Source organism: Martes martes (genome assembly GCF_963455335.1).
Source record: "Martes martes genome assembly, chromosome: 5".
Lineage (NCBI taxonomy): Eukaryota > Metazoa > Chordata > Mammalia > Carnivora > Mustelidae > Martes > Martes martes.
This window is the reverse complement of record NC_137892.1, coordinates 81,717,219-81,727,917: the sequence shown is the minus strand read 5'-3', so window position 1 is coordinate 81,727,917 and position 10,699 is coordinate 81,717,219. Positions and strand designations below refer to the sequence as shown.

Here is a 10,699-nt window from a genome sequence, read left to right as displayed (position 1 = left end):
CGACACAGCAGAGTAGGGACTTGGACCCCGAGCTTAGTTAAGGCAGGGGTATTTATGGGTTCCTGTTACTAAAGCAGAGTGGGGGTCTCCGGAACCAAAGCAGGGTGGGGCTTCCTGGAACTAAAGTAGGGTGGGGCTTCTTAGAACAGGGGCACAGGGGTCTGAGATGGCTGTACTTATGCTAAGGCTAAACCTGAGGTGGGATGGCCTTGATTTTTCTAGGCCTCCACAACAGTATTTGCAAATCATGTATCTGATAAGGGAATCATATCCAGGATATATAAAGAGCCCTTACAACTCAATAATAAAAAGATAAATAACCCCATTTTTTAGAAGGCAAAATATTTGAATAGACATTTCTCCAACAAAGAGAGATAAATGGCTCCTAAGCATGTGAAAAGAAGCTCCTATCTAGTCATTCAGGAAATGCTAATTCTAACCACAATGGGATACTACTTCACACCCTCTAGAATAGCAATTACCAAACAACAGCAGCAACAACAACAAGTAGTGGCAATGATGTAGAAACCGCCTATAGTGTTGAAGAGTGGAACTTTCATACGATGTTGATGGCAATGTAAAATGGTGCAATCACTTTGGAAAACAGTTTAGAAGTTTCTCAAAATGTTAAACACAGAATTAACATACAACCCAGTAACCTGGGCCTTATGGGAATTCTAATGGGTTATATGGTGACTACTAATGGGTACAAATTCCCAAATTCTTTGGGAATGATGAACATGACCTAAAATTATTTATGGTGATAGTTGCACAACTCAGTAAATATACTGAAAACCACTCAATTATAAACTTCAAATGGGTAAAATTAATGGTATGTAAAATATATTTCATAAGGCTCTTAAGAGTCAACACGAATGAGGGAATAGCAACCAATTCACATTAAAAAAAAAAAAAAAACCAGCAGAATTGTCACTGTTTCCATTAGGAAATTTTTAGTAGCCATAGTCAGTCAAGACTTGACTTCAAGTTTGCACTAAAATTACTTGTCAGAACTGGAGGCTGGGTATTCCACTGCTATTTACTGAAAGTGATTAACCTTTGATGCACTAGTAATATCTAGGGAAAAGGAAACATAGGGGTCTCAGTAGGGTTCCCTTAGAAGGTCATGTGATTTCTGAGAAACAAACCACTAGGTCTGAAGTTGTCAGTATGTTAACTCTGAGGATGGTTGGTGTAACACCAAACATCCTGAAAGAACATACAACCATGTGTATTAAGACCACATCCTCAGCTCAGAAAAGATCATAAAACAGTTCTAATAGAAAGTGTACTGAATATTGTTCCTTGAGGGACTGAGGTTGATCTGTCTTAAACAAAGACGTTTCTCAATATTAGAACAAAAGAGCCATGTCTGACTACATTTTCCTTCTTTAGCTTAGTCCAGAAAGAAGGAAAAAAGGGAAGGAGACAGTGGGTGGGGGGAGGAAAGGAGAGAGAGGAGGATGAAGGGGGGTCGGGGAGGGGAAACTCAGTATTTTCCCGTATCTCAAGGTGTATAATCAAATACACCTGTCTGTGGAAACACAGACAGCCAATACTCCCTATCCCCACTCCCTCTGTCTTTACACCTGCCACAGACTTCAGGTAGGAGCACAATAAATTATCTTCCACAAAGTGGGGAAGGAAAAATCTAGGCAGGAGCTTACTAATAAATAAGACTCCCTTCTGCATTTCCACTTGCCCTTGGTCTATTAGTCCTTATATAGCCCAAGGAGATAACTAGGAAAAAATTTGGTTGCTGACCAATTTTTTTCAAAGCTCTAATTTAAGTCTTAATAGATTCCATTAGTGGAAGCAGAAGATAGTATTGCTGATGATGAGAACTAGAATCCTAGGGGCACCTGGGTGGCTCAGTGGGTTAAGCCTCTGCCTTCGGCTCAGGTCATGATTTCAGAGTCCTGGGATCGAGCCCCGCATCGGGCTCTCTGCTCAGCAGGGAGCCTGCTTCCCCCCCCCCCCGCCTGCCTCTCTGCCTACTTGTGGTCTCTGTCTGTCAAATAAATAAATAAAATCTTTAAAATAAATAAATAAAATTTTAAAAATTAAAAAAAAAAAAGAACTAGAATCCTCCAAATTTCTGTGAAAACACAATAGAGTCTCCCCTTGTGTACTACGTTCTGAGGGCAACAGGGTCCTCTCATCCCCACCCACACTATAGAGTTGCCCTCCCCTCCCTCAGCAGTCCTAGCAAAGGAAAGCATGACCACTCGTAATGAGTAATTGTTCACTGTTCTCACTTGCCTTTCATTTCTGAATGTTCAAGTTTGAACTTGGAAAGAGAGAAAACCACATCCTTTGTACCCTCAATATATAGATGGAGTCAGTCAAGAGCTAACACAGATTTTCGTGCCGATTGATGTGGGGACAGCAGCCACAATGAGGATCTCCTGTACGTTTCTGGCATCCTCTCTCTCAATTGCTGTTTTTCTCCTGCTGATTCCTGGAGGTAAGACTGCTTCTCATCATTTCCAGCATAACCATTAAGCAAATGGAGCAGACTTTCAGCAAACTTTTGGCAAGATTAGCTATGTATAAGAGGAGATATTTGTTCTCCATGCTTTAGTACTCTCCCTTGAATTCTATGTCTTTATTTTAGAAGGAAAAACATCCTTCCTTCCTCTTTAAAATTTTCTCACAAAAAATAATGGAACTGCCAGTGTTTATTTCTGCCAATTTATAAATTGAAAATTTATAAATGAATAAACAAAATAAGCAAATAAACAAAGATGCTTGAATTGGGAAAATAAGTAGTACCTTTCAGGAAGGGAATAGTGGTGTTCAGCCTTTCTTGCTGCAGAAAGTACATGGATGGTTTTAAACAGAAGTTAAAAAACAAAACAAAACAAAACAAAAACCTGACTTTGTCACCCAAAACAGATCAGGAATGACTTGAATTTATATCATTTCTCTAGTGTGTCCCTGGGAATGTCCCCACATTGACTCTTTGGGGGTATTGAGCGAATTCTCTGGCATTCCAAGTAGTAACCAACATGACTGGTTTTATATGAGCTGCATGGGCATCAGTTTCAAACGCTGTGAAGCTCATGGCATTATCACAAGACAGGTTATACCCCCTGAGTGGCTTTAGACTTTTCCTTGAAAACCTTCAAGAGAGTGAGGACTGATCTAGGACTGCCTCAAGTATGCTGACAGATAGGCACTAGCCATGGCTTTAGCCCAAGGTCTGTCAGCTTTTGTACATGGGAGCGGTGGCCAGGGGCTGATGTGAAAACCTGTCTTGCCAGGAATCCACAAGGAAGTTTATCTTGCACCTAAAAATGAGAAGAAATTTTTAAAATAACAAGGTTGCTGCACATATGGGTCAAAAGCGTGGGCAGACCATCAGCCTGGCATAGTACGACTGTGTTCAGGCATGTTAGATCCTCTGTAACATTGAAAACAGAGCAGATATTTAAAAAAAAAAAAAAAAAAATCCAGTGATATCTTTTCTTCAAAGGAAACAACAGAGGGGCTTGCTCCACTCTTCTTTGTTGCCTGTGGTCAGAGAGAGCAATGTGGGCACATAAAGAGAACTGATAGAGTAAAGCAAGACTTGGTGCTCTGGGCCAGGGGTCTCAACCGTCCTAATCGTTAGAATACTCTGGAGGGCTTTTTAAACAGTGCTTGCATCCAGCCCCAACTCCCAAGATTCTCATTTATTTTGATTCTGGGGAAGGATCAAGAATTGCTAGGTTCCAGAAGCTTCTCACCTGCTCTAAACTCTACCCCTGACCCTTTTAGGAGTGGTCGGTTGCAGATGTTGACTTTTTTTTTTTTTTCTTTTTTTTTTGGAAGCTTGTGTCTGTGCTCACCAAACAGGTGATTTTGCAAAATAAAAATGAAGTTATTCTGTTGAGTTTAGGATTTCTGCAGCTCAGAAGGTCCAAAGACATACCGTTGGGATCTTTTCATACATGACTCACCCAAGGAAAATTTGAGATGGGGGTTAAGTTGTCAGGGTTTCTCTAAATTCCTTATCTTTTAACTTCTAGAGTCTAGTATATCTGCTTCCCAACACACTTCTGGAAATGAGAACCCTTAGGACCACTCTCTTCCCCTTCCCTCACTCTCACCATCTGCCTCTGATTGTGAATTTGGCAGTGAGTTGGCTTTATTAATGGGGTAACAGGCACTCTGCCCGATATGAGAAACCACTGAATCTCGGCCAGTGGTCAGAAGTATTTTAGAAGGGTCCAACAGCATCTGGCACAGGGGTGGAGGACTGAAAGCGTATCACAAAGGCAAAGGCACAAGATGGCTAAACCAGCATGAATGGGGTTTCTTGTGGGTAAGGCAATCATTCTGTAATCATGAAACCCTACTCCTGCTCTGTCATCATGGAAATTTGATTAAGGCAGAGTTCTCTCCTTCCTTCTCCTACCTCTTTGGAAAAGGCCTTCGGTTTGACCATGCGTTTCAGTCTGCAGGTTGAAAGGGAGCCTTGGGTGCGATAGATACTATTCTGTCCATTTAGGATCAAGGAGAGTACCAGTTTCAATTAAACAGAAGTCTCACAATGACCAAAGAACTCATAGGTGGGACACAGCTAAAAGGCACAGTATCAGTTTATAAGCCGTGTGTTTTGGCAAGGACAGAAGGACAATCTCAGGCTTCTAAGAGCTGCTCTGCTTCCCCAGATCAGTACTCAGCCAGAAGGGAGGAAGGTGGAGTGCCCTCAAAGTGGTCATCATCACTAGCATCTCTTGGAGCAACCACGACCGACCTGACCTCTGAGGCTGTGGCAGATTTCCAGCCTCCTAATCCCTGGAGCTGCTGATGGCCCAGCTTCTGTGGGTGAAAGAAGAGCAGGACGCTCTCAGGGAGTCCAGCAGGAGTGGGATTTGTGTTCCGATATCCAAACATCTCCGTGGAGGGCGAGGGGGGCGGGGGGAACCTGTCACCTATGTTTCCTTTCCAAGCGGGAAAAGCATGTGTGGTCTCAGGAACATGGCTTTAGGGAGAGCTCTTTGGGGTGGGTGCTAAGAGGATTTGTCTTTTTCTTTTTAACAGATTTCTGTGTAGAAATTATTGGAGGAAATGAAGTGACTCCTCATTCAAGACCCTACATGGTGCTACTTAAAGGAAAAAAAGTCTTCTGTGCTGGGGCTCTGGTTGCAAAAGACTGGGTATTGACTGCAGCTCACTGTGTCCTGTAAGTGCTCGGTTTCTAAAAATGTTTGTACAGATGTCCTCATTTGGGGGAATATTAATAAAGAGAATAAATCTTCACTAAAACCACAGGAAGCTCACGTTAGTATCTTCACATCACTTAAGTCTCTGGGAAATTGTTTTACCCCAGCAGGGAGTTAAGCCCAGACTCAGCCCCAAAGGATCAGACCCATGGGGGATCCACAGTGGGCACCCACACGCTTGCTGTCATACTCGGTTAGAGCTACCGGCTCTGAGCGCTGCAAGGCTTTGCTTCTAGTCTTGACTTCATGACTAGAGAGAATTAACCACAGTATGAAAGGGTAAAACTAAAGTGTCCCCTTGGGAGCCTGAACTCAACAGTCAAGTAGAAAGCTTGTTTCTTTTTTTCTTTTTATATTTTTAATTAACATTTAGCATATTATTTGTTTCAGGGGTACAGTTCTGTGAATCATCAGTCTTACACAATTCATAGCACTCACCATAGCACATACCCTCCCGAATGTCCATCACCCAACCACCCCTTCCCTCTTACCCCCCATCCCTCCAGCAACCCTCAGTTTTTTTCCTGATATTAAGAGTCTCTTATGGTTTGTTTCCGTCTCTGGTTTCATCTTGTTTCATTTTTCCCTCCCTTCCTATATGATCCTCTGTCTTGTTTCTCGAATTCCTCATACAAGGGAGATCATATGATAATTGTCTTGCTTTGATTGACTTATTTCGCTCAGCATAATACCCTCTAGTTCCATCCACGTCATCACAAATGGCAAGATTTCATTTCTTTTGATGGCTGCATAGTATTCCATTGTATATATATACCACATCTTCTTTATACATTCATCTGTTGATGGACATCTAGGCTCTTTCCATAGTTTGGCTATTGTGGACATTGCTGCTATAAACATTCGGGTGCATGTGCCCCTTCGGATCACTACATTTGTATCTTTGGGGTAAATACCCAGTAGTGCGATTGCTGGGTCATAGGGTAGCGTGATTTTCAACTTTTTGAGGAACCTCCATGCTGTTTCCCAGAGTGGCTGCACCAGCTTGCATTCCCACCAACAGTGTAGGAGGGTTCCCCTTTCTCCACATCCTCGCCATCTCTCGTTTTCAGACTTGTTCATTTTAGCCATTCTGACTGGTGTGAGGTGGTATCTCACTGAGGTTTTGATTTGTAGAGAAAGCTTGCTCCTAATACTTTCCCTTTTCCTTTTCTGACCATCTCTCACATCTCAGCCATCTCTTAACCCCCGCTGACTACTATCTTCAGAGCTCTTCCAGGCCTGGTCTTTCCTCCATTCTCATAATCAAGCCTCTAAACTTGGGCTGTCCAATATGGTAGCCACTGTCATATGGTCACATGAATTTACACGTGGCTCTATGAATTTAAATTAAAGTTCAATAAAATTACAAATTTATTTCCTTGGTGGCATTAGCCACATTTCAGGTCCTTGGTAGCCACAGGTGGCTAGTGGCTACCATTTTGAATGAGGCAGATATAAAGAACATTTCATCATTCAGTTGTGCTCTACTGAAACCAGTTCTAGTTTCTTAAGTGATACTCACATCAGCTGATGTAATGGAAAAATGATAGTGTGGTGATCTGGTTGGTTTCATTTAGACTACGCTGTGAATGAAGATAACCTTAATCATTAATACACCAAAGAGCGTTTTTTTAAGATCCAGGCCCCATGTGGGGCTTGAGTTTATACCCCTGAGATCAAGAGGCACAGACTCTACTGAACCAGCCAGGCACCTCCTGAGTATTTTGATTTTATGAATCAAAATGAACCTTTTGCAGGGAGTAAAAAAACAGAAAGGATCCTGGGTCCCTGCTTCAGATCACCATCCCCCCAATATACACACACTTGGTGCCATGCAAATAGGGTCGTTCATGGAGCAATCATATTCTGAAAGTTTTCCCTTTTAACTTTGTTTTCTCTTACAAAGATCCCTTCAGTGCATTCCTCTACAATTACTGAGTGCCTTTTGCTTCCATCTCTAGACCCCTGAGATCTTTGTTTTCTAGCATTCTGCACCCTGATTCTCCACCACAGCTCAAGGAGGGTGAGGGGGCACTAAAACCCTAACCCCTAAGATCCCAAGCCTTGGCTTAGCTGCCATCGAGTTCTCTTGCTTTTCAGCAGACCTAGTTTAGTGTGTTGCAAAGAAGCTGGTGGTGATGATGACAGATTCATAAACAATTTTCTTATTCTTTAAACTACATTTTTTTTTCTTTCTGAGCCACAAACAAGTATTGCCACAGAAAGTAGATTGACAAATGAGACAGTAAAGCAGATCATATAATATGCTGAGCTCCTAATTTAAAGAGTAAACCCAGTTCACAGTGTCGTGTCTGTTTCCAGGAGCAGAAGTTCCCAGGTCATTCTTGGAGCCCACTCAGTAGCCAACAGGGAGTCAGAAAAACAGATAATGTATGTTAAGAAACAGCTTCCTTATCCGTGCTTTGACCCGCACACACATGAGGGGGATCTGAAACTTTTACAGGTATGTACCTCTGATAGACTTCACAGTCACAGAACATCCTACCATCTGGCCGCCTCCATGGAAATTTTTTCCTTGGTGCTCTGTGGCTATAGACAATAGTTACTTAATGGGGTCCTTGAAGGTGGGGCTAGAATTTAAGTAAAAATAGGACCATTTAAATGATCTTATTTTGTTAAGTCTTCATGCTTGTCTTCTAACAGCTGAACAAAAAAGCAAAAATTAATAAAAAAGTGAGTATCCTCCCTCTCCCTAAGAACGGGGATGATGTCAAACCGGGAACCACGTGCCAAGTTGCAGGCTGGGGGAGCATTCACAATAACTCCCCTCAGTCTGACACCCTCAGAGAAGTCAATATCACCATCATAAATCGAAGAATCTGCAATGATGAAAAGCACTATAATTATAATCCTGTGATTGGACTGAATATGATCTGTGCTGGCAGCCTCAAAGGTGGAAAAGACTCATGCAATGTAAGTAAAATAAGGTCCCACGTGTTAGCTGTTAGAGTAAGTCCCGCAGATAGAGAACCTGTAACATCAGGTTTTGTCTTGTCATGGCGTTGGCTTCTGCAGGGTCCTAGTGCTTTTTTTTTTTTAACAGAAGTTTGATAAAATCCCAAATAAATTAATGTAAGCTCATGTAAGTCATTCATCAGAAACTTGTTCTCATTTTTCATATAAACATATGCAGATCTCAATTTGTAAATATGTAACATCCAGGAAAGCTGAAATCAGGGCTCCTCTAAGGACTTCAATGCCCTTTTCCCAACCTCAGTACTCCCCCCAAAATTCGCTGTCACTTAACCGAACAAGTCTGACATGCCTGTCCTTTCCAAGCCTGACTAAGGATCTCTGGCCGGACTCTGCAGCTTCCTGGAGCCAAGCTCAGTCCCCAGGAAGCAAATTCCAAATGTGACCCATACAGAGACTGTGCAAGTCTCCATCCCTGAGTACCCTGAGAGGCAGTGGGGCAGGGCTCTGCTTAAAGATACAAGTAGCAGAGACACCTTAGAAAGTTTTAAGCTCTGAGTTTATCATTTCTCACCTTTCCCAAAGACCCTGTAGAGCCTCCTCTGAAGAGAAGCAGTTGCAGTGTAGGTGGTCTGGGAGTTTGAATCAGAGAATGAGAGATCCAGGTGTCTCTGTTCTTTCCAGAAGCTTGGCTAAACATCTGCAGAATCTGAATGGCTTCATTTTGGGACCATGGCTAGGCACATCCCAGGAAGAGATGACATTGGTCCTCTGCACCTTTCCACTTTCTCTCCTTTGCTCTCTCTCCTCCCCTCCCCTCATCTACCATCTTGGCAATCCAGAAACCCAGAACCTTCCCAACCTTGGAAACACATGCAAAATCCTGAGGCCACAGCCACATCCCAACATGCCTGTCCCCTCTCCACTGCCACCCTATGACCAAAGCTTAGCCATCCTTCTGCTTTTCTCTTAGTGCCCAAGACCCTTTAGAATTGGCTATGATGGACTCATGATGAAAATTTCAGACCCTATGTGAAATATACCTGTCCAGGAGGGGTCCCAGGCTCTCACACACTTCCCTTAGTTCATGTACTCATAAGCCCAGTTTTTGCCTGAAAAGGAGGGATCATTGATGCCTTCGCATGGCTGGGAAGGTGTTGGGCACTCAGAGCCCGGCATTTACAGAGCTCTATATAAATGCTTCAGTGGCTTTCTGTCTAGCACCACCGATATTCCCTAAAGCGAGAGTAGTGAAATGACCACTTCAGACTCTAGACCTCAATACATTTAAATATGCTGATTCTAGAGTTCCATGAGAGAATACAGGGTCACACAGTGGGTAGCACAGTCAGGAGCATAAAGCAGTGACCTCAGCTAACTAAAGCCTCTCTGTTGGCAGAGTTCATTAACTTTGAAGTGTGACCACTGGTTTCTGGGATTTCCCATCTAGTGTCAGATGCTCCAAAGAGACCTGGGGAAGCAATTTCTGTCTATTTGACAGGACAAAGGGGAAAGTTGCTTTGGTTTTGTTCCTTTAGGAAAACAGTTACATGCTAGAGAAACTAGAAGACATGATGCCTTATAAAACTAGAAGACATGATGTCTCTTTGCCTCAATATCCCGTCTGCATTTGACTGATTTACCCTTTGTGTTATTAAGCATTTTAAGAAAATGACAAACAGGAGGGCTTTCCTTCTAAAACAGAATCAGTCTCAAAATTGGTGAATAACATGAGCAGTAATACAAGTTTTATTGCATGTTCACTGGTTTATAAATAAATTGAACAAGCCAATTTAAAAATATTAAAACATTTCCAAACATTTGGGACTTTTTAAAAAAATTTTTTAAAGATTTTTTATTTGACAGAGAGAGAGGGAACACAAGCAGGGGGAGTGGGAGAGGGAGAAGCAGGCCTCCAGCCAAGAAGAGAGCCGGATGCAGGGCTTGATCCTAGGACCCTGGGACCATGCCCTGAGCCAAAGGCATATGTTTAACAACTGATCCACCCAGGTGCCCCAACCTTTGGGACTTTTAAGCACTAATTTTCATTTAAGTCAAGATTGGTCTTAACTTCACATTGAATGTTCCACATTCAATGGAATTCTTCCCATCCCACTAGTGAACATATTCCATGCTGATCCCCATTACCTTTCTTGTTTTCCTCCAGGGAGATTCTGGAAGCCCTTTGATATGTGAGGGTATTTTTAGAGGCATTACTGCCTTTGGCCTTCCAGGAAAATGTGGAGACCCTCGAGGACCTGGCATCTATACTCTTCTCTCACAGAAGCATCTCAACTGGATAATTAAGACTATCAAGGGGTTTGTTTAGCTAATTGTACTTCAGTGCATTTGCTGTCACTTCTCTTTTCATTGTTTGTTTCGAATTTTTATTTAAATTTCAGGTAGTTAACATATAGTGTAGTATTGGTTTCAGGAGTGGAATTTTGTGATTCACTATTTATGGGGTAGGCACTTGTTGTGACTTCTTAATCTTATCACAAATAAAATCAATTTGTGCAACTGTATCCATTTCTCCTATACCTTCAGTGGGC

General features: G+C 42.3%; 1 protein-coding gene across 1 annotated transcript; it reads left to right on the top strand.

Annotated features, from left to right (window-relative positions):
- Window positions 1-2,338: 2,338 nt before the first annotated feature.
- GZMA (granzyme A) lies at window positions 2,339-10,671 on the top strand. Its single transcript, XM_080804676.1, has 5 exons — window positions 2,339-2,467; window positions 5,032-5,173; window positions 7,536-7,677; window positions 7,878-8,147; window positions 10,315-10,671. Exons 1-5 carry the CDS (start codon window positions 2,398-2,400, stop codon window positions 10,474-10,476), a joined length of 786 nt encoding a protein of 261 aa, XP_080660802.1. The 5' UTR covers window positions 2,339-2,397; the 3' UTR covers window positions 10,477-10,671.
- Window positions 10,672-10,699: the final 28 nt, after the last annotated feature.

Coding starts and splice junctions, on each gene's coding strand:
- GZMA (XM_080804676.1), top strand. CDS start 2,398: ATGAGGATCTCCTGTACGTTTCTGGCATCCTCTCTCTCAATTGCTGTT. Junction 2,468..5,031: donor TCTCCTGCTGATTCCTGGAG/GTAAGACTGCTT, acceptor TCTTTTTAACAG/ATTTCTGTGTAGAAATTATT. Junction 7,678..7,877: donor GGGATCTGAAACTTTTACAG/GTATGTACCTCT, acceptor GTCTTCTAACAG/CTGAACAAAAAAGCAAAAAT.